We start from the raw sequence: 24,091 nt of genomic DNA on the forward strand, positions 1-24,091 counted from the left end.
TTATAAATTGGTACTGTTATAATGAGGCTATTATTGGATTGTAATTGAAAATAATAAAAATTATTGTTACAAAATACTACTAATTTTTTAAAAAAAGGTTTGAAAATACATTGACAGAACTTCACAATGTAGGATGTATAAGAAATATATGCACTATTCTGTTTTTAAAATTTTATCATAACAAAAAATAAAATAAATAAATATCAATTTACATTAAAAGAAAGTTCATGTGATGGGAAGATAGACTGGACTAGAATTGCAAAACTATGTGAAATTTCCCCAACCCAGTTCTAAATTGCCCTAATTTATAGTGGGAGGCCCCACTATATATTTTTGGCAAAGCTGTTAAATTATGAGCAAGTGGATGAATGGGACCTGGTTAGCTCTGCCTTCAGCCGTGATGATCTTTCAATATTATTGCTTGAGATGGTTAATGGGGAGGTGGCACACTGAATAGGAACTGCTGCAACAACTCCATTCTTCCCCAGTGGCCTTGTCCCAAGGCACTTGTACTATTTCTTCCAAGTTCACTGGGTATTGGATGAAGACCCAGTGCTGCCTTTTCCTCTTGGCCATCATTTTGCTAAACCAAATTCCTTCCTTGCATTCATTCTTTTCTAGACCAGTGTTTGCAAGTTCATTTCATAACAGAATGCTGGCATTTAACTGGCAGGTGGAGTCAGTAGCTCTTCTGTTCCAGTTCCCTTAATCATGCCACTAATTCAAGTAGCTTGTGAAATGCTTTCTCAGGCTCTCCCTTACCCTCCCTATCCTTTCCATACTATCTGAGCAGCATCCCATCAGAAATTCAAAATAAATGGGTGCAGGAATGGCCAGGTCATGGAAATAGGCTTGATAAAGAGATCTAGAAAAGTTTGTCCTCCAGTAATTAGACATGTTTGATCTCTAATAAGAAAGCTTAGGTATGATTTGGTATATAGCCCCTGATCACTCAGTTGCCATCATCTTCAAGTAGAATGACGAAAGACGCCTCCCTGAAACTCTGGAGAGCCACTGCTAATCAGTGTAGGCCAGAGTTTTCCAAACTGTGTGTTGTGACATGTTAGTGCAGAGGTTCTCAACCCTTTTGAGTCCACAGCTCCTTTGACCAACTGCATTCTTTCTGCAGCACCCCTGTGGGGCTCCCTTGCCCCTGCAGAGCTGGCAGCCCCTCACCCCTTTTCAAACACCCTCCCTTGTGGAGTGTTCCCTAATCTTCCTCTCCTCTCCTTGGGAGTCATCTGGGCAGCTGCAGCTGCTGCCCCTGATCTCTGAGCTGCCTCCCTTGCCCCAAAGAGAAGTGCCTCCTCACACTGCCCCAGGGGGACCTGGGATTCACCATTTGCCTGGGGAGCTTGTAGCCAGGGCTGCTGCAACAAACAGCTGTGCAAGCCTTTGGGAGACAGAGATGCAATAGGGCATCACAGGAGGGAGGGAAGGAAAGAGGGACAGAGGCCAGTGTTGCCCATGGCACCCATGACCATCATTCAAGGTACCCCAGGGTGCCACAGCATACTGGTTGAAAACCACTATGTTAGTGTGTCAGCTGCAGCATGTAGGTGTGTCTCACGAACACTCCCCACAATCCTCCCGGAGCTGGAGAGGGGTTAGTTTAACCTCCAGTTTGCTAGTAAAACTGAATTACTGCGTCGTGAAATGATGCATGTATAAAAAGTGTGTCACCAACTTGAAAAGTTTGGAAAGCGCTGGTGTAGGCAGTACTGAGCTGGAAGGACCACTGGTCTAACATAGAACAAGACAACTTTTTAAGTTCCTGACAGATGATTGTGCCATAGCTCCCTAGTCAAGCATTTACTTTGCATGTAGAAGGTCTCAGGCTCAATACCCAGTGGCATCTCCAGGTAGGCCTGGAATACCACTTACCTTAAGCAGAGGGTGGCTTTGCAGGATAGGGCCTGCCCACCACCATAGCAGCCGCAGAAACGGGAAATTTCCTGTTGGATGGAGACGTTCCTGGCCTTACTCTGATGGCCTTACTCTGAGCATGGGGAGCTACTGTCAGCCAGTGTATAGAATACTGAGCTAGATGGACTAGTGCTCTGACTTGGAAGCTAAGGCAGCTTCCAACTTTCCTTTTTATTTTATTTTTTTTTGGGGGGGAAGGGAAATACAGATTTAGATAGATATTGGGGGAGAGAACACACATTTTAATAGGTATTGTAGATGTGGGATGTCAGCCTGCATGATGTCCTGAGTCACTTCCAATTACTGGGGTCATGTATCCCATGGGGTTTAGAATTTAAAAGAGAGGGGTTGCTGGACTACTCAGTTTTCTTTGTACAGTGGTACCTCGGGTTAAGAACTTACCGTATTTTTCGCTCTATAACACGCACCCAACCATAACACGCACATAGTTTTTAGAGGAGGAAAACAAGAAAAAAAAATATTCTAAACAAAACAATGGATGTATGATTTTTGTGGTTCATGCTGTGGCCACAGACATGTGATCTGACAGTGAGTTTGGGGTAGCCCAATGCAAAAATCCTGAGGATCCATGTGGATCCATGCTTTGTAAGCATGTTTTTGCACCTCTGCAGGGGCTCTTCTCCCGCTTTGCTGTTTCAAAGCAAGCCACGGAGGAGGGAAGGAAGGGGAACCATGGATCCTCTGCTCATGACTGCAGCAGATACCCTGCCATCCGTTGGCATTCGCTCCATAACATGCACAGACATTTCCCCTTACTTTCTAGGAGGAAAAAAGTGAGTGTTATGGTGCAAAAAATACGGTAATTCGTTCCGGAGGTCCATTCTTAACCTGAAACTGTTCTTAACCTGAGGTGCCACTTTAGCTAATGGGGCCTCCCGCTGCCGCTGCGCCACCACCATGCGATTTCTGTTCTCATCCTGAAGCAAAGTTCTTAACCCGAGGTACTATTTCTGGGTTAGCGGAGTCTGTAACCTGAAGCGTCTGTAACCGGAGGTACCACTGTAAGGCAGTGGCCTTTGCAGGCCACTTAAGGGTCCTCATCAGCATCTCAAAATGATGGGCTAGGTTGCAAGAGCTACAACCGGATGATGGTGCCCTCCAGGCTAACAGGTGGACCTTTCCTCCACCCCACCCACCTAGCTGCTAGGTAGGAGAGCAATAGCCAAAGTAGTGCGAGTGAGCTCAGCTGATAGCAGGCTGGAAACACAGGGACCTGCTTGCTCTGTGCTGGACCCAAAGCTTTAACTAACAGAGAAGCAGGATCTTTTAGGGTGTTAATTCTGTGAGCCCCTCTATTCTATGCTCAGGTTGTATATAGGTGTAAAAAACAACAACCCCATATATCCTAAAGACAACACAGTCTCTGCTGACCTTCATTGCAAGGAAACAGAATCTGGGTAAGTGTCTGGAACCCCTAAGTGTAGTGTTTAACAGTATTTTGAGGGTTTTTTGTTTTAAAGATTAATAGAGAAATGGAACGGAATTGTGGGTAAAAAAAATAAAGGCAGGGGGAAGCCTGGGAAATAAGTTCATTAAAACTTGTTTAACACAAGGGTCCCTAGTGTCTTGTTGAGCCCATCAGGAAATTAAATGTCACTTGATTCTTCAGCAGTTCCTCAGATTCCTTGCCAATGTGTGTAATGATGATAGCAGCTAATGCAGTGCATTCATTGCCCACAGGCTATTGCAGAATTGACAGTGCAATTTATATGCCACTCATTATCCGTTTAAGCAGCTGGGTTCTTGTTTAGTGATGGACAATAGTTCACTTCAAAATGAGCAGAAAAGTGGCAAAGATTTTGGGATTCAGCACACATTCCGGATGAAGGAATGCACACCAAATGTACTAAACAGATCCTTTTGAAGCACAATTCACAAAATGAAAATGGTGCACCAATTCCTTTGTACCTAGGGAAAGCCACAATGAGCATATCAAGGCAAATCCAGCAAAATGCAGCTGTGTCCACTCAAAGCACACACTAAATTTTTGTTGTGAATCCAGTCTAATAGGGGTGGTGTGTGCTAAAAATAAAATAGAACTCTCAATCCAGGCACTCTTGAGTTGTCAGCCAAGAAAAATTAAATTCTGCCACCTCAATAAATGTGTGCCATGGCAACTCTGAAGAGCTCATGTCATTCACCTTTCCCCATAACTCTGTATGTTCTGAATATCCCAGATGGTTCTGTTAGGTGAGTTATACCCACCTGCTTTGTAAATTCATAACATATATTCATTCTTTTGTGTGTACACACAGAATGTGCTGTTTATGCTCAGTTTACTTCTTCCTCAGTAATACAGTGGTACCTCAGGTTACAGACACTTCAGGTTACAGACGCTTCAGGTTACAGACTCCGCTAACCCAGAAATAGTACCTCGGGTTAAGAACTTTACCTCAGGATGAGAACAGAAATTGCACGGCCGCGGCGCAGCAGCAGCGGGAGGCCCCATTAGCTAAAGTGGTCCCTCAGGTTAAGAACGAACCTCCGGAACGAATTAAGTTCTTAACTAGAGGTACCACTGTATAAGTATTTCTTCTGTGGCGATGCAGAAACAGGCCTAGGAGGTAAGCAGAAGTGGAACATCATCCAGGCATCTCCCCCCCCCCCAAAAAAACACACACACACACACACACCCTCATAGTGTTTGTGGCTAAATAAATGTTGTCACAGAGAGTGGAATGCTGATGCTAGTGCTTTTGGGGGTATGGTTTTCATTTGTTATTATGCTGTATACTTTTTTGTTTTTATATTATAAACCACCCTGTAATCTTTGGATAAAGGGTGGTGTAGAAATTTAATAAATAATATAGATAAAATAAAAAGAATCCCTCTTATTTTGTTCTGCAAATTTTACTGTGGGTTGTTGCTGCTTTATCATTGGAGAGGGGCAAGTTGCTATTTAGGGCCCCCAAGAGTGAAAACTTTATTCAGTCATGGAATCATAGAATTTGGTGTAAGGCAACTTCCTGGGCTTCTCTGTTCTTGTTCCTTCTTTGCCTTGCCTTGGCTTTCTTTCCTTCTGTTCTCCTCCTCAACACCAGTTTCAGAATGTCACCTCCTCTGGGAGAGACCCTGGTGGTGTGTGTTTTTTTCATTTTGTTTATGAAAACTTTGTGAAGTGTAATGTCCATTGACACAAAAATTCTTACAAGAAAACTGAATCAGTCTCTGTAATCTCTTCTACCCTTTATCCAAGGCGAAGCCCTGCCGATTCCCTTCCAAGATGCCGTTGGTGAAGAGAAACATAGAACCTCGTCACCTCTGCCGCGGAGCCCTTCCAGATGGGGTTACCAGTGAGCTGGAATGTGTGACCAACAGCACTTTAGCCGCCATCATTAAGCAGCTGGGGAGCCTCAGTAAGTTTCTGATGAGTTTTGCATCTTAGAGAAGTTTGAGTGCCGTTCAGCTGGCAGAAAAGGGCTTGCATGGGGTTTAAACAGAGTAAGAGAACTCTAGATTCCCAGACTATCCCTGTATCTTTAACCTCTATGCTGGCTTCTCTCTATCCTTTGAGGTTTAGACTGATATGTCTTAGGTTGCATTCTGTTTACAACTTCCTCCTCCTCAGCACACTTACTCTGGATCTCGAGGCACGAGGTCATCTTGGATCTACCTCCTGAGAACTAAGGGGCAAGCATGACTTCTTTGTTTCTCCAACTAGTCAGTTAGGTCTACATAACTCTTTCCTATAAAAATTGTGCTTCCTTTAATAAGCATAAGCTTCCTTATCTTATACAAAGTGTCATTCTGAATACCTTTTAACTAATGGTGTGCTCCAAGCAGGCATTATTTTAACTAAAAACATGTGTGTCCTGTATCAGGCCTGAGGCTGCAGCCAGATATGAGTGTTTAAAAGTTCTGAAAGCAATAAGAGGCAGCAATCATTGCCTGCACTGTAGGGATTGGCAAATGATAGATCGGGATCTGCTGGGAGATTCTCTGGATGATTTGCAGTAGATTGTCAAGGATTTCTGACTCTCAGTTGTTTAATAACAAAATGACTCCCTTCCTCCCCTAAATTAAATTGCTGAAATGAAAGAAGATTGAGGTATCATGAGTGGTGTTTTACATGGAAGGACTGTGAGACTCATTTTGTTCTGGTACTCATTACAAATGCTGGTGTGAGAATCCTTTAATTTTGAATCTTTTGCACCACTCTGGTTAGTGGATCTTGGGGTTCTGCAAAAACCCCAAGTGGGACAGAACAGTGGGACAGAATTAAAACATGCATATTTCTTTAACTTGGGAATGAGAAAATTGCAGCCCTCTAGATGTTGTTGGACTCCAGTCCCATCAGCCCCAGCCAGCATTTCCACTGATCAGGGATCATGGGAGTTTTTCCATTTTAAAAATCTGATGATGTGTCCGCATGACAAACTTATATTGGGTTTATGCCAGCTGAACAGTCATCACCCTGGAGAGATGCTGCCAGTCAGTGTCAACAATACCAAGCTAGGTTCAGTGGTGCTGAATAGAACCGTGTGGCAGCATCCTGTTTCTGGAATGATAGTATAGTAGGGGTGGAGAATCTTGTTTGGCCCTCCAGATGTATCTTACTGGCCCCTGGGACTCTACCCAGGCCATGTATATTTATGAGGCTGCACCTCTCACCAGTTCTGTTTTTTTGTGTCTTCTTGAACTGCGATAATGCTTCTTGCTTGTCTGGATGGAGGGTGTTTGTGTGTGTGTGTGCGCGCGCGCATGTGTGTGCATGCATGCATAGAAGTATCTGACAATGTAGCCTCTCACCTGTTTCTCTGCCCACTTTTGCCTCTGTGGCCCTCAGAAGCTTGCCTATAGGGAAATGTGGTCAATGGAATGAAAAAAGTTTATTCGTTTTATTGCCTGCTTAAGCCTGACGGAATAGAAGAGCTTTCAGCAGGCATTTAAAGGTTGGCACAGGAGGCGCCTGCTGAATCTCCAGTGGCTGAGTATTTGACAGGACTGGGCCAATGACACTCAAGGCTCAGTTTCTTGCTGTTGTCAGAAGAGACTCACCAACCTGAGCAATGACCAAGGACACTCCTGAAGATGATCTCAGTGACAGAGCTGGGGCAAAAAGGGTTCAGGCACTCCCTAAGGTACCCAGGAGTCAGGACCCAAGTTGTTCTGGGCTTTGTCAGTTAATGCAAGGACCATGAACTTGGCTCAGTAGTAGATGGGCAGCCAGTGTAGATGTTTTAACAATGGAATCACATGTTCTCACCCCTGCCTGACAGGCGCCAGCACTGTTATAATTTCAGTGTCAAATAATCTACCTGCCAAATGATCAGTGCCAAATGATCTATCTGACCCCTCTCCTTTCTCTGTTTTCAGCTGCCTTTGCTGGTAGGTAGGTGGTGGTGTTGTTATTCTTTTACACATCTTTTTAAAATTGTTCTTATCCGTAGAAATATAAGAACATAACTAAAAATATAAAACTGGGAACTTAATCTAAAACAAAAATAAAAAGAGGCACAGGGAAAACCACACATGAATTATATGGTGTCCACTTGGATGTCACACAGTGGATGGGGTGCGAAGCACAATGTAGGGCAGTCAGTCTGGCTATGGGCAAGTGCTGAGGGCAAGTGAAGTTAGCTGAGATTGATAGCAAGGAAGGGCAATGCACATAAATAAGTAAACATGGACTTTTAAAAGGGGGCTAGACAGAGTCATGGAAGATTAGCCTGCCAATGGCTGCTAGGCACAAAGACTCCATAGAAACTTCAGCCTCAAAGGCAGTATATGCCTCTAAATTATTTTATACATCATTAAATTTCTATCCCACCTTTCCTCCAATGGGTTCAAGATGATGTATATGGTCCCCTCTCCCCATTTTATCCTCACAACACCCCTGTGAGGTAGGTTAGTCTGAAAGACAACTAGTGGGCCACAGTCACCAGTGATCTGGGGATTTGAACTCTGGTCTCCCAGACCCTTGTCTGACACTCTAACCACTAGGACACACAGCTTAATTACCAGTTATGAGAAATAACAGTGAGAGAGGCAGGGCTAGTGTCAAAGTTCCACATGATCAAGGCAACCTCTTGAGGGTTCACACCATAAAAAGAGGACCACTGGTAGGAGCACCTAAAGCTGCTCCTTCTATTCACTATGGCAACTTGCTAGCTTGTTTTCCTACTTCTTGCTGTGGCCCAGACAGTGGTGGTGAGAATGAAGAGCTGTAGATGGCTTGATTTGATTGCTCACCTGCTTTCTGCCTGGCAAGCAAGCAGCTGGTAACAGTGAGAAGGAAGAGGAACAGCATCACCCCCAAAACACATACCTGTTTACCAGAATTGATAAACTCCCCAACATCCAGACCTGGGAACCACTCACCCACAGTCTCCATCTTATCAGGATCCAGTCTGTTGGCGCTCAGGCACTGGTTCAAAACAGTCACAGTGTCTCATGATTCAGATGTCACAGTGAAATATAACTCAGTTTCGCAGTACTGTATAGCGATGGCACCATGACCACATTCACACCATACATTTAAAACACCATGTTACCACTTTAAACAGTCATGGCTTTTCCTCAAATAATCTTAGAGGTTGTAGGTGCTGAGAGTTGTTAGGAGACTCTATATTCGCCTCCCAGAGCTACAAGTGTCAGAGTGGTTTTACAATCAGGCTGTGGGAGGGGAATATTGGGGGCAGCAGGGGCAGTTCCTAACAAACTATAGCTCCGAGAATTATTGGGGAGAAACCATGACAGTTCAAAGTGATTTCATAGTGCTTCAAATATATAGTGTGAATGTGGCCCATGTCCCAAATCTTCTAGTGATAGTTCTTAGTGGCTTTATATAGATATTAAACAGCACCGGGGTGGGTGTGCAGTGTGGGAATGGGACAAAATGGCCATTTGCAGCATCCCACAGCAACACTTCCAGAGAGTAGACACACAATTCCCCAAGACAATTCTCTGAACTCAATCCCATAAGTAGCAGGGAGTAAAGGCAAAAGGTAAAGGACCCCTGGACCCCAGTCAAAGGCGACTATGGGGTTGCGGCCGACATTTGTCCACAGACAGCTTTCCAGGTCATGTGGCCAAGATGACTAAACTGCTTCCGGCACATCGGAACACTGTGACAGAAACCAGAGCGCACAGAAACACCATTTACCTTACTGCTGCAGCGGTAACTATTTATCTACCCGCTCTGGCGTGCTTTCGAACTGCTAGGTCGGAAGAAGCTGGGACAGAGCAACGGGAGCTCACCCTGTTGCACGGATTCAGAGCCCAAGAGTCTCAGTGATTTGGACACACAATTCCCCAACACAGTTCTCTGAGCTCAATCCCATAAGTAGCAGTAGAACCACTGCAAGACTGTGCCACCAACTCCCAACTCATGGTGTGGTCCAGGAGGATACCATGGCAAAGGGATCTAAAGTTGCTAAGACCAAGAGTAACAGGCTTTCTTACACTCCCCATTCCTCTCCCAGCAAAAGCCATCCACCACCACCCTCTCATGCATCTTTCTCATGCATCTTTCCTCCAAGGCAGTAGTTGTCAAATACTTCACAATCTAGAAAGGGCTTTTTTTTAGGAGCTGCCACGCTGCCTCTTTCTTCAAGACATTGGGTACTATCTCCTTTTGCAAAGATGCATTAACCAAGCTAGACTAACACACACACACACACACAGCAAGCATGAGTAAGCCAAGATGAGCATGTTGTGAGCCAAACTGCGGCAAGCATCGTGTCCATGTCCTCAGGTGAGGAGGTCAACTTGTGGGCCACCCAAAAGACATATATTTGGCCACTGTGGAAGAGACAGTGCTAGAGTAAGGCCACATGCACACCATACATTTAAAACACTTTCATACCACTTTAAACAGTCATGGCTTCTCCAAAAGAATTCTGAGAGCTATAAAGGGTGCTGAGTGTTGCTAGGAGATCCTTATTCCCTCAGAACTATAATTTGCAGAGTGGTTTAGCAATCCATCTTGGGAACTATGTGAATTGTAGATCACTGATAGGAATAGGGGCCTCCTAACGATTCTCAGCATCCTCAACAAACTACAGCTCCCATGATACTTTGAAGGAAGCCATTAATGAGAAGTGGTAAAGTGGTATCATAGTTAGTTTAATGTATGGTGTGAATGTGGCCTAGATAGGCCTTTGGACTGATTTAGCAGCCAGCTCTTCTTCTGTTCCTAACCTTTTCACAAGGTGTACTGGAAATAAAATTTTGATAAAGTAAGGGAGATTTTATGGCACTGCTGAAAATGTTTGCGCAAAACTGTTAGTTGTTTTGACCTAGTGCAAGTCTGAATAAAAAAGCATGGCTACTCCACAAGGCTTGTAAACTACAAGAAAGACCATTTTCTTATGCTTTGATTGAGTGAGCATCCAATAACAGGCCTGCATAATGCCTGCCCAAACTGCTAGCCGGGCTAGATCCACAAAGGGTGACAATTACCTCCTGTTTTGCAGCTTCTTTTTTCAATACTGTGTGTTATTTGGAGTCGCTTCCTCAGGCGAGCACATGTGACTGACAAAGCATGCCCCTGTGTTGCTGTCTTGTGGAACAAGACTAGCATTGTAATTTTCCGGAGAGACATCTCTCTCTGAAAAACCCTCTGTTTGGCCCATCAAAGGGATCTGAAGCAAAACTAAATCAAAGTGAGACTGCATGTGGCAGTTTGTGCTGGTGGAGTTGGCTCAGAGGGTGTTTACACTGGATTTGTCATCTTTTCCAGTCATATTTTTGGCTATTCAATTTTGTTTCTCAGTAAGTTGTATGGTGATACACATGGTTCTCTAAAGGCTTGAGTAAATGTTAGTAGGCAAAAAAGGACTTGCAAAAGGGCAGTCATGGGCACAATTACTTTTATATTGTAATGGCGCCCTTGAAGTCTTCCCCTGGTGCTCTCAAAGCCTCTGGGCTGCTCCACTTGCAGCCATGGTGCTGAGGGTGGTTACCTCTGCTCATTTGGAAAAGTGGGGTAACCAGTCTCATATAACCAGCATCCTTAAGTGTAATTAATGCATGAAGGGGTTCAGACCATAGAGTAAATTCTCCTGCCGGGCCTAGGCCAGGTGAGTCCACAGAGCTGAAGGAAGTTGGAAGAGTGACTCTATTTCCCATTTCCTTTTATAGCTCTATATGCCATCTTTCCTTCCTTCCTTCCTTCCTTCCTTCCTTCCTTCCTTCCTTCCTTCCTTCCTTTTCTTTTTAAATTATAAATTGTTTACTAAGGCATTAATAAAAAGACAAGACTTCTACCTATTAACATGAAAGTAAAATAAAAATAAATAAAATAATGGAAACTGCTGTATTTTTCGCTCCATAAGAAGAACCTGACCATAAGACGCACCTAGTTTTTAGAGGAGGAAAACAAGAAGAAAAATATTCTGAACGAAACAGTGGATGTATGTTTTTTGTAGTTAATGCTGCGGCCACAGACATGTGATTTGATGATAAGTTTGGGTTAGGTAAAGGTAAAGGTACCCCTGCCCGTACGGGCCAGTCTTGACAGACTCTGGGGTTGTGCGCCCATCTCACTTAAGAGGCCAGGGGCCAGCGCTGTCCGGAGACACTTCCGGGTCACGTAGCCAGCGTGACATCGCTGCTCTGGCCAGAGCCAGAGCCAGAGCCAGAGCCAGAGCCGCACACGGAAACGCCGTTTACCTTCCCGCTGGTAAGCGGTCCCTATTTATCTACTTGCACCCGGAGGTGCTTTCGAACTGCTAGGTTGGCAGGCGCTGGGACCGAGCAGCGGGAGCGCACCCCGCCGCAGGGATTCGAACCGCCGACCTTTCGATCGGCAAGTCCTAGGCGCTGAGGCTTTAACCCACAGCGCCACCTGCGTCCCATAAGTTTGGGTTAGCCCAATGCAAAAATCCCGAGGATCCATGTGGATCCGTGCTCTGTAACCACGTTTTTGCGACATTGCGGCCCCACACAATTGTGGGTGTGTGGTTTTTTGAGTGCAGGCTGTAGCCCTAGACATGCTATGTGATCTGATGGTGAATTTGGGGTGATCCAATGCAAAACCCTGAGAATCCATGTGGATCCGTGCTTTGTAATCAGGTTTTGGCGCCATTCCGCCCCACACAACAGTGGGTGCATCTTTTTTTGGTGCAGGCTGTAGCCCTAATGCTATGTGATCTGATGGTGAATTTGGGGTGACCCAATGCAAAAATCCCGAGGATCCATGTGGATCCGTGCTTTGTAACCATGTTTTTGCGCCATTGCGGCCCCACCCAACAGTGGGTGCGTGGTTTTCTTGGTGCAGGCTGTAGCCCTAGACATGTTATGTTATTCGATGTTGAATTTGGGGTGACCCAATGCAAAAACCCTGAGGATCCATGTGGATCCGTGCTTTGTAACCACGTTTTCCGCCATGGCAGACCCACACAACAGTGGGTGCGTGGTTTTTTGGGTGCAGGCTGCAGTCCTAGACATGCAATGTGATCTGATGGTGAATTTGCGGTGACCCAATGTAAAAATCCCAAGGATCCATGTGGATCCGTGCTTTGTAACCATGTTTTTGCCCCATTGCGGCCCCACACAACAGTGTGTGCATGGTTTTTTTGGTGCAGGCTGTAGCCCTGGACATGCTATGTGATCTAATGATGAATTTGGGGTGACCCAATGCAAACATCCCGAGGATCCATGTGGATCCGTTCTTTATGACCACGTTTTTGCACTATGGTGGCCCCGCACAACAGTGGGTGGGTGCGTGCTTTTTTTGGTGCAGACTGAAGGCCTAAACATGCAATGTGATCTGATGGTGAATTTGGGGTGACACAATGCAAAAATCCCGAGGATCCATGTGGATACATACTTCGTAACCACGTTTTTGCCCCATTGCGGCCCCACACAACAGTGTGTGCATGGTTTTTTTGGTGCAGGCTGTAGCCCTGGACATGCTATGTGATCTAATGATGAATTTGGGGTGACCCAATGCAAACATCCCGAGGATCCATGTGGATCCGTGCTTTGTAACCACGTTTTCCGCCATGGCAGACCCACACAACAGTGGGTGCGTGGTTTTTTGGGTGCAGGCTGCAGTCCTAGACATGCAATGTGATCTGATGGTGAATTTGCGGTGACCCAATGTAAAAATCCCAAGGATCCATGTGGATCCGTGCTTTGTAACCATGTTTTTGCCCCATTGTGGCCCCACACAACAGTGGGTGCGTGGTTTTTTTTGGTGCAGGGGGTAGCCCTAGTCATGCTATGTAATCTGATGGTGAATTTGAGGTGACCCAATGCAAAAATCCCAAGGATCCATGTGGATCCGTGCTTTGTAACCACGTTTTTGCACCATTGCGGCCCCACGCAACAGTGGGTGCGTGTTTTTTTGGGTGCAGGCTGTAGCCTTAGACATGTTATGTGATCTGATGGTGAGTTTGGGGTGACCCAGTGCAAAAATCCTGAGGATCCATGTGGATCCATGCTTTGTAACGACGTTTTTGCGCCATTGCGGCCTCACACAACAGTGGGTGCATGGTTTTTTTGGTGCAGGCTGTTCCCATGAACATGCTATGAGATCTGAATGGTGAATTTGGGGTGACCCAATGCAAAAATGCTGGGGATCCATGTGGATCCGTGGTTTGTAACCACGTTTTTGCGCCATTGTGGCCCCACACAACAGTGGGTGCGTGGTTTTTTTGGTGCAGGCTGCAGCCCTGGACATGCTATGTCATCTAATGGTGAATTTGGGGTGACCCAATGCAAAAATCCCAAAGATCATTGTGGATCTGTGCTTTGTAACCACGTTTTTGCGCCATTGCGGCCCCACACAACAGTGGGTGCATGGTTTTTTTGGAGCAGGTTGTACCCATGAACATGCTATGAGATCTGAATGGTGAATTTGGGGTGACCCAATGCAAAAATCCTGAGGATCCATGTAGATCTGTGCTTTGTAACCACGTTTTTGCGCCATTGCGGCCCCACACAACAGTGGGTGCGTGGTTTTTTGGGTGCATGTTGTAGCCCTAGACATGCTATGTGATCTGATGGTGAATTTGGGGTTACCCAATGCAAAAATCCCAAGGATCATTGTGGATCCGTGCTTTGTAACTAAGTTTCTCTGCCATGGTGGCCCCAAACAACAGTGGGTACGTGGTTTTTTTGGTGCAGGCTGTAACCATGAACATGCTATGTGATCTGATGGTGTATTTGAGGTGACCCTATGCAAAAATCCTAAGGATCCATGTGGATCCGTGCTTTGTAACCACGTTTTTGCGCCATGGCGGCCCCACACAACAGTGGGTGCCTGGTTTTTTTGGTCAGATTTTACCCATGAACATGCTATGAGATCTGATGGTGAATTTGGGGTGACCCAATGAAAAAATCCCGAGGATCCATGTGGATCCGTGCTTTGTAACCACGTTTTTGCGCCATTGCGGCCCCACACAACAGTGGGTGCGTGGTTTTTGGGGTGCATGTTATAGCCCTAGACATGCTATGTGATCTGATGGTGAATTTGGGGTGACCCAATGCAAAAATCCCGAGGATCCATGTGGATCTGTGCTTTGTAACCATGTTTTTGCACCATTGAGGGCACACACAACAGTGGGTGCGTGCTTTTTTTGGCGCATGTTGTAGCCCTAGACATGCTACGTGATCTGATGGTGAATTTGGGGTTACCCAATGCAAAAATCCCAAGGATCATTGTGGATCCGTGCTTTGTAACTAAGTTTCTCTGCCATGGTGGCCCCAAACAACAGTGGGTACGTGGTTTTTTTGGTGCAGGCTGTACCCATGAACATGCTATGAGATCTGATGGTGTATTTGAGGTGACCCTATGCAAAAATCCTAAGGATCCATGTGGATCCGTGCTTTGTACGCACATTTTTGCGCCATGGCGGCCCCACACAACAGTGGGTGCGTGGTTTTTTTGGTCAGATTTTACCCATGAACATGCTATGAGATCTGATGGTGAATTTGGGGTGACCCAATGCAAAAATCCCGAGGATCCATGAGGATCCGTGCTTTGTAACCACGTTTTTGCGCCATTGCGGCCCCACACAACAGTGGGTGCGTGCTTTTTTGGTGCAGGCTGTAGCCCTGGACATGCAATGTGATTTGAGGGTGAATTTGGGGTGACCCAATGCAAAAATCCCAAGGATCCATGTGGATCCGTGCTTTCTAACCATGTTTTTGCCCCATTGCGGCCCCACACAACAGTGGGTGCGTGGTTTTTTTGGTGCAGGCTGTAGCCCTGGACATGAAATGTGATTTGATGGTGAATTTGGGGTGACCCAATGCAAAAATCCTGAGGATCCAGGTAGATCAGTGCTTTGTACCCACGTTTTTGCGCCATGGCGGTCCCACACAACAGTGGGTACGTGGGTTTTTTGGTGCAAGCTGTAGCCCTAGACATGCTATGTAATCTGATGGTGAATTTGAGGTGACCCAATGCAAAAATTCCGAGGATCCGTGTGGATCCATGCTTTGTAAACACGATTTTGCCCCATTGCGGCCCCACACAACAGTGGGTGCGTGGTTTTTTTGGTGCAGGCTGTACCCATCAACATGCTATGTGATCTGATGGTGACTTTGGGGTGATCCAGTGCAAAAATGCTGGGGATCCATGTGGATCCGTGCTTTGTAACCACGTTTTTGCACCATTGAGGGCACACACAACAGTGGGTGCGTGGTTTTTTTGGCGCATGTTGTACCCATCAACATGCTATGTGATCTGATGGTGAGTTTGGGGTTACACAATGCAAAAATCCTGAGGATCCATGTGGATCCGTGCTTTCTAACCATGTTTTTGCCCCATTGCGGCCCCACACAACAGTGTGTGCGTGGTTTTTTTGGTGCAGGCTGTAGCCCTGGACATGTAATGTGATTTGATGGTGAATTTGGGGTGACCCAATGCAAAAATCCTGAGGATCCAGGTAGATCTGTGCTTTGTAACCATGTTTTTGTGCCATGACGGCCCCACAAAACAGTGAGTGCATGGTTTTTTTGATGCAGGCTGTAGCCCTCAACACGCTACGTGATCTGATGGTGAATTTGGGGTTACCCAATGCAAAAATCCCAAGGATCATTGTGGATCCGTGCTTTGTAACCACGTTTCTCCGCCATGGCGGCCCCAAACCACAGTGGGTGCGTGGTTTTTTTGGTGCAGGCTGTACCCATGAACATGCTATGAGATCTGATGGTGTATTTGGGGTGACCCAATGCAAAAATCCTGAGGATCCTTTGGCTTTTATGTCGTCCCCCCCCAGGCAGCCTCCTTTATCGCATCCCTTATCTCTCTCCCAATCCCACCCATCAGTTTCTTCCTTTCAACACTCCTTTTCCTTTTTTTTACCTTTGTGTCTTTTCCTCAGCTTGAGCAGTTTTTTGCTCTTCCTTTTCTTCTGTTTTCTCTCTTCATTGATTTAGTCTTCCTGTCTCCTCTCCTTGCAAGTTTGCCATCTTTACCTCCCTCCTCCCAGGCAGCTTCCTTTATCGCTAGAGTCCCTTATCTCCCTCCCCTATCGCTTGCTGATCAGCTGCTCAGCAGCTTTGTTTCAACACCCCCTTTCCTCTGCTTTTTGCCCCTGGGCAATTCGGCTACAGGGACCACACATTCACTCCATAAGACGCACAGATATTTCCCCTTACTTTTTAGCAAGAAAAAAGTGCGTCTTGTGGAGCGAAAAATTCGGTAATAACATTGAAATAAATAAAAGACAGCATATGGTTGAACATTATCATTAAACTTATTATTCCAAAACATTTTTTTAAACCACCCATTTCCCCAAATAACTTACGGAGCTAATTTACACATAAAGTAGCTGAACTTGATCAAAGTTGCAAGGAATCAGATGTTTCCAATCCATTCAAATTCTGTAGGAATTTTTTAGGATTAGTTACTACTTCTAGATCATTTTCCAGGATAATCTCCAATATAATTTCCAAATAGCCAGGTAAAAATACGTCAGGTTCTAAAGGTATATGGCATCCTAATGTATTTGATATTTGGAAATCACATGGAATTATCATTATTATTAATATTAATATTAATATTAATATTAATATTAATATTAATATTATATATGTTGGCCAGCCTTGCACAAGTCACATAACTCTGATGTCGGTAGGCCTTTGTAAACAATAAAATCAACAAAAAGAGTTGCTCTAATTGTTAGGTTCCCGAGACCTTTTCAAGAAGGGGGAAAAGTTATAATATATATATAGAAAGGAAAATTCCTTGGATGCCAAGATTCAGGTTTGGGGAAGTACTCTTTGGTGAGAGCACCCTAGCAGAGATTTAAAGTCACAAAATATGCAGCAAAGTAATGCCAATTTTTAGCCTGCATACCTTAAAATATACCCTTGTGAGTTCCAAGACTTCCTTCTACCCCCAGCATAGGAGAAGACCTAACATTAGGTAAGTTAAAATTTGTACTTACCGTATTTTCCGGTGTATAAGACTTTTCCAGATAAAATATAGAGTTTGGGATATACTCGCCATATAAGACTACCCCTCTTCCAACGCACACTAAATTAAAAAAAATCAGACTTTACTTCAATATGGTAATTTCAATTCAAATGCTTATGACATGCAGGTACTTAGCATGTCACTTATAAACATAAGGCTGTTTGTCATCAAACATGTAAACATAAAACAGTGCAAGTGGATTAAACTTTTCCTAACTCACTCTAAAGCTGAAAGGAAGGATAAACACACTTACTGGGGTGTAAGCTTTATTAAATCTTGTGGCACTTATTTCTAAATAAGCATGCATAAGGGCTGGTACTGCAAGGCTACACTCTTATGCAGGGTTACAGGGAGAAAATCCCAGAGTGGTGGGACTTACTTGTGAGTAAACATGCATAGGAGCAGCTAAAAGGGAGCATTAAGAAGAGACAAATTGAGAAGGCATGAAAGAGTACCGTATTTTTCGTCCCATAGGACACTCCGTCCCATAGGACGCACCTACTTTTTTGGGAGGGAAATAAAGGGAAAAATTTTTTCCTTTATTTCCCCCCCAAAACCAGGTCGGGGAACAGTGGGATAACGGTGCTGCGCCCCCCCGCTGTCCCCCAAGCTTGTGGGGCTGGCCGATGTCTGCCTGGCACGAGGGGCACTCTGCTTTAGGGCGCCCCGCACGTCGGGCGGCAGGCTACTGTCCGCAGCATGGGGAGCCCTCTGTTTCAGGGCACCCCACGCGCCCCCCCCCCCGGTGTGCAAGGCTTGCGGGCACCTGCGCAAAGCATGGGGCATCCTCCAAAGGGCACCCCGTGCTCCGCGCTGCAGGCTGCCGCCTGCAAGCCATGCGCGCCCGGGGGGAGATCCCCGGGTGCGCAAGGCTTGCCAACACCTGCGCGGAGCACGGGGCGTCCTCCGGAGGGCGCTCTGTGCTCTGCACTGCCGGCTGCCGCCCACAAGCCTTGCTCCCGTTGCTCTGTCCCAGCTCCTGTCAACCTAGAAGTTCAAAAGCAAAAATGGAAGGTAAGTCAGAAAAAGAGAAAGAGTGGTTAAGTGGAAACATGAGGGGGGAGGAATGAACGGTAGTGTGTGAGAGGAATAAGGCAGTCAAAAAATGCTAAATGCAAGGAAGGATTGGGAACATGGAAAAGGTGAGTGGACAAAAGGAGTATTAATGGGCACTTAACAGAAGCCTAAAGAAGCAATGGGGTGAAAGGCATAACCTAAGGAAGGGGATGATGCTGATGATTAGAAAAGCACAATACTCAAGATATGATGCAGATGCTTACTTATCTCTCAACATGACTTTTGCAAGCTACTTCACAATTTTAACAGCTATGCATTACAACCCCATGCTGCACACACTCTCCAGAACCTGTAGTCTTCAACATGTTTTAAATCATATACATCACAGAAACACACTGCACAGAGCTTCAAGGATCAGAGCTTCAGCATACATCTTCATGGTTGAAAAACCATGTGTGTCCCCACTTCAAAGATGATGGCATTAGCAGACCAACAGACACAACACAGGTCAGCAGCACATTACCTGTTAAAGTCACATCTGAAGTTGTTCCAAGTTATATACTTTACAGCACAATATGCTTTACACACATCCCTCCAAGTTTAATGGGGCTTACTTATTCCCCAGATAAGTGGATTTAAAACTGCAGTTCCCACCCTTTCAACACATGCTTATGAGGCAAAGTGAGGAACTCTAATCCATGTAAACACTTGTAAAGACAGAGCAACTTAATAGTAGGAACCTCTGCGGTAGCCACAAACCAGCGCTGATGGCTGCCAGCCCGGCAGCTTCTGCAGCAGCAGCATGGGTGCTCCACAAGGTCCGGCACCAGCGGCGGTGAAGCCATCCCGGATCGCAGACACTGGACCCGGCGTGAGGAGGCTGAGAGGGCGGCGGCAGCAGCAACCCCAGCAGGGCTTCAGACAGGCGATCCGAGCAACCGGCCAGGCGGCATCAAAGGGCGGGTGGTTGGGATCAGCTGTCTCAGAGGAGAGGAGAGAGCTATATGCTTAATAAAAATGTGCGCTCTGCTGCATTGAGTGGCTCCATCTAGAGACTTAAAAAATAAAATAAAAAATCCCTGCTTGACGAGATGCTCAGCAGAGAGACACGCAGGGAGAGATAAGCAGCCTCCTCTTCCTGCCTGCTCTCCTGCCACCTCTTCACACACACACTGTAGCAGCCGAGGGTGAAACAAAGGAGCCAGGGGCTTGCGCCATGAAGGCAGCTAGAAGGAGCAAGGCAAAATGGAAAGGGAAGGCAAGGGGAAAATGCGCTGTGGCCGTTTAAATAGTTGAAGCCCCCCGCCGCTTCACTCAGGCGACTCCCCACAACCATTCCCAGCATATAAAATGACCCCTGACTTTTGAGAAGATTTTGCTGGGTTAAAAAGTCGTCTTATATGCCGGAACATACGGTGCAAACTTTTCAGAGATCATTTCAGAGGTTCATTTTTCCATGCATCAGTCAGAAAAGTTGCACAGGCGGTAAAACTTGGCTTAGTTGCAAAGTGGTGAATGTTGCTAAATTATTGGTATAGGTGCTCAATAGAGGCTTGTTAGAGTGTAGCCTCTTCACATCTTGTGCTTCTCAGGTAGACTGGAGGAGAACAAAGTCTTGATTATGTAGTTCAGGGAGGTCCAACCTTCATACAAGAGGGCTGCAATAGTACTTTGACAAGGAATCTGCAGACTGCACACTGCCTTGTCAAATGGTGCTTTTCCCAGAGTGGTTGAGCTTTAGGAGGGCACTGGGCTTTGGGAAGGAGTTGAGCTGGGAAAGCACTAACTAGGCTTTGGGAAGGAGGAGGGAGGATTCTAGGATAAGGTTACCAGATGTCCCTGTTTCCCAGCTTCTCGCTGCAAAAAAGAAAAGAAAAGAAAAAGAAAACCTGAGCCTGTCTGGACAGATTTTTCTATGGTCTGAACCCCTTCATGCATTAATTAGACTCAAGAATGTTGGTTATATGAGACTAGTTATCCCACATTTACCAGGGTTTTATATACACACACACACACACACACACACACAATTATACACCATTCGCAATGCAGCATTATAAAATTACAGGCTCTGAGAAGACACCACCAAGGGGAATAAGAGTGGTTTTGGCACATGTTTGTAAATGCATGCATATGGAAAGACATGCCAGTGTGTTGCTTTCCTTGCCCCCAATTGTGACACACAGTTGGTACAGGTGGCGACCATTTTGCATGCGTCCTATTGACGTGCAACTGCCAATACATGTGTGGCTTTCAGTCCCAGAATTGGGGTGGAACAAGCTTACGTGTGACTGTTGGCACATGCAATGACCTGGAACGCAACCCCTGCACAAATGAGCTTCATGTACTGTACTATAATCATTGCTATTTTTCTAGAAAAAGAGGTGCTGGAATTCACTACGAATGCCTCCCTTGTTCTCTTATAATGGCAATGGCGCCCACCCGAGAAGAGCCGGAACTGAGCTCCAGTGAGTTCCGGCTGAAAAAAATCCCCTCGCTATAATAATTGCAGCCTTGAGAAAAGGTGGGGGGACGCACCAAACACAGGAAGCAAACAAAAGGGACAAAATCTCCAGGTGCATATTCAGAACCCAAGGCTAAAAAACAGCAAGCGATAACAGCCGGTGGTGATAGGAACAGAAATACACAATCCCATAACGTCAAGGACAGGCCAAAGCAGGGGAGAAGGAAGCTGGGTACACTTGCTGCAGGCCTTGGAGGGCTAAGTTGGCCAGAAGGCCCTGCCAGGGGCCTGCCAGACTTACACTGTCATCCAAAAATGCCCCCATCCTTCCCAGCCGAACTGGAGCTTAATGGGTGAAACGGCCATGCCTGTCCATATGCACTTCAAGAGTTCAATAGTAAAATCTGAACCTGTGTTAATGCAAATTAGTGTGTAGCATCAGATCAGATGAGGCAGTTGCACTGCAGTGGTCCATCTTATGGACAAAAGTCCCACCCTGGACCTCAGACAAGCTCTGCACTGGCCTGGTCAAAGCACTATAAGTGATCCAAGATGTTATGGTGGAATGAAACTTACCATTGCTGTTTCCTTTTGCAACCCCTTGTTTAAAGTAATGTGTAGTTCCAGTCTAAGAATGCATTTGTTCGCTCATTTCAGATTTCTCTTGCATTAGATTTTGTCAAGCTGTAGAAGGTACAGAAAAGGGGACTGGAGCATCTTTCTGCAAGTGAAAGTTATAATATATTGGGGGGGGAGCATAATTGAGGATTATAAAAGTTATGATGGCATATAGCAACTTTTTGGGGCTTGTGGGCACATTTGGAATTCTGGGTGAGTGCCAATGGCCCAATCACAAAATCCATGGAAGAAAGGGCACATGCAGGAGCCACTGCTGCGCTTGCTAACAAGGAGGATGTCTTTTGCACTCTTGTTTGTTCATTAGAGGATGGGTGTCCAATCTTTGTATCTAATGAAATGTGAGCACGTCTAATGCAGCATATTCAATGTAGGAAAGGCTGAGCCACTGCAGACAAGAACTGAGCAGGAAGAGCAACAGTCTATCATGCATTTTGGATTTTTAAGGGAATATTTACTTAGAACTTTTGCAAGCACTATAGGAGGTACATAGTAGGCACACTGGTGCTCATGCACACCATGTTGGTGACTCCTGGCATGGAGGAAGTAGACAGATGCATTTTTCTTCCTCTCTCATAATGCTGGGATCATGGGTCACCCAGTTAAGCTTGTTGGCGGAAGGTTCAAGGCAGACTGGAAGATGTATTTATTTGCATAGCACATAATTAATATTTTTAGAATTTGCAGTCACAAGATATGATGGTGGTTACCAGCATAGCCGTAGAAAGAGGATTAATCAAATGTATGTAGGTGAATAAATCTATTAATGGTTATTTGAAATAATTACTATATGTTGCAACACACTTTGCCAACCTGGTGTCCTCCACATGTTTTGGACTACCAGCAGCTGGCTGGGGCTGATGGGAGTTGCAGTCAAACTTTTGGAAGGCACCAGGTTGGAGAAGGCTGTGCTACCATCTCTGAACTATTTGCTGATATACAATGGAAAATGATTTCGTAGAAATACGGTATTCCTTTGTAACATATGTATTAGAGACTGATTCTGACACACAGCCTCTGGCAACATATGTCCAGTTAGGGCAGGCTAACCTTTGTGTTGTGTTTATTGTATGGGGCTTCTTGTGCTGTTAAACTGGAAAATGGAATAAAAGCATTTCCAGGAAATTAAAAGAACGGTATGCTGTGTTGTCGAAAAAACTCCTTCACTTGTTTTGTTGCTATTACTTCTGCCTTCTGGTTCGTAAACAAATTTGCTTTCCTTTGACTACCTGAAAGGGTCCTCAATCTATTTTGCCTGGAACAGGTCACCTCTTTTGTTTCATGGTATTTCAGGCAGACATGCTGAAGACATATTCGGGGAGCTTTTTAATGAAGCCAATAGTTTCTACATGCGGATGAATTCTCTGCAAGAGCGAGTTGATCTTCTGGTGATCAAGGTCACCCAACTGGACTCCACTGTGGAAGAAGGTAAGCAGCATTAGTAGCAACCACTTGGGTCACATTAACCTTTGGTTTTGTTTATCTGGTCAAGGAGGACAGAACTGCATTTAGTTGTTTTGCTTCCTTAAGCGCTAATTAAGTATTGCCATTTTCAAGCTTCCCTTTGTGACTCAGTACAACAAAACCCTGCTGTGGAACAGGCAAAACACTCCCGGGAAAAGGAAATTCTAGTAAACAATCTGTTTTCTTAGAATATTAGGGCTTTTTGAACCATACATTATGAAAAGGATGATTTATGGCAGGGTTGGAGAGTCCTTCAGTCATTTGGGAGAGTAATTTGTTAGGGGCTGCATGCTAAGGTGGATAGGGTTAGAGCCAAACGTGGGTGGTGTGTCAAACTCCCTCAGTAAAAATGGGAGCAAGGTAACATGATTGGGTCTGGGTGATTTAAACTTAGAGACTGTCAAAAACAACGATTAATTCAGAGATTCTATGTGCATGGTAGCATTTACTATAATTCAGCAACAAGGACTCATTGTAGGGATCCTGTGCCCCCTTATTTCTTGCACTGGGAATAAATTAAAGATGAGGCACAGTGGAAGCAAAATTTGAATTTTAGTAACAAGCATTCTGTGGGATAAAGCTTAGTGGTTTCACTAGTAAAGGCACAATACTTTGTTTCAGTCAAAACTTCTTTTAAAGATGTAATTATAACTTTCTTTTAACTTTCCAACACTGTTTTTAATAAACCTAATTTCTCCTAGAATGGATATCTGTTTTACCCTGCCTGTAAAATGCCTCTAGTCTTTTTCTAGGATCTCGTCATTTCCCTAAGGAAATTAAACTGGTTTGTCCTGCCTAATAAACCCCTAACCCAGAGCTTTCCAAACTTTTAATGTTGGTGGCATACATTTTAGCCATGCACAATTTCATGACACAGTAATTCACCTTTACTAGCAAACCAGAGATTAAACTAACCCCTTTGTCACAGATTTCAATTTAGGCAAAAAACAACATTTAGGCTTTCAATCTCAGGTTATCCATCCTTGATTTATGGATTCTAGCACTAGAAGGCTGATTGCCAAAGAATTGATGCTTTTGAATTATGGTGCTGGAAGAGACTCTTGAGAGTCCCATGGACTGCAAGAAGATCAAACCTATCCATTCTTAAGGAAATCAGCCCTGAGTGTTCACTGGAAGGACAGATCCTGAAGCTGAGGCTCCAATACTTTGGCCACCTCATGAGAAGA

At 45.1% G+C, this 24,091-nt stretch overlaps 1 protein-coding gene across 4 annotated transcripts in view; it reads left to right on the forward strand.

Annotated features, from left to right (window-relative positions):
* LOC307207464 (actin-binding protein WASF3-like) overlaps positions 1–24,091 on the forward strand; it is a 70,422-nt gene that overhangs the window by 25,805 nt on the left and 20,526 nt on the right. For all 4 annotated transcript variants that reach the window (XR_013834681.1, XR_013834682.1, XR_013834683.1 and 1 more), the window contains exons 2-3: positions 5,144–5,303; positions 22,734–22,868. Coding sequence is in view for 1 of the 4 variants with exons in the window: in XM_079961367.1 (XP_079817493.1) it covers positions 5,171–5,303; positions 22,734–22,868 (268 nt within the window). In the remaining 3 variants the exon portion in view is untranslated. The remainder of the gene's footprint in view (positions 1–5,143; positions 5,304–22,733; positions 22,869–24,091) is intronic.

This window comes from Podarcis cretensis, assembly GCF_951804945.1.
Source record: "Podarcis cretensis genome assembly, chromosome: Z".
NCBI lineage: Eukaryota > Metazoa > Chordata > Lepidosauria > Squamata > Lacertidae > Podarcis > Podarcis cretensis.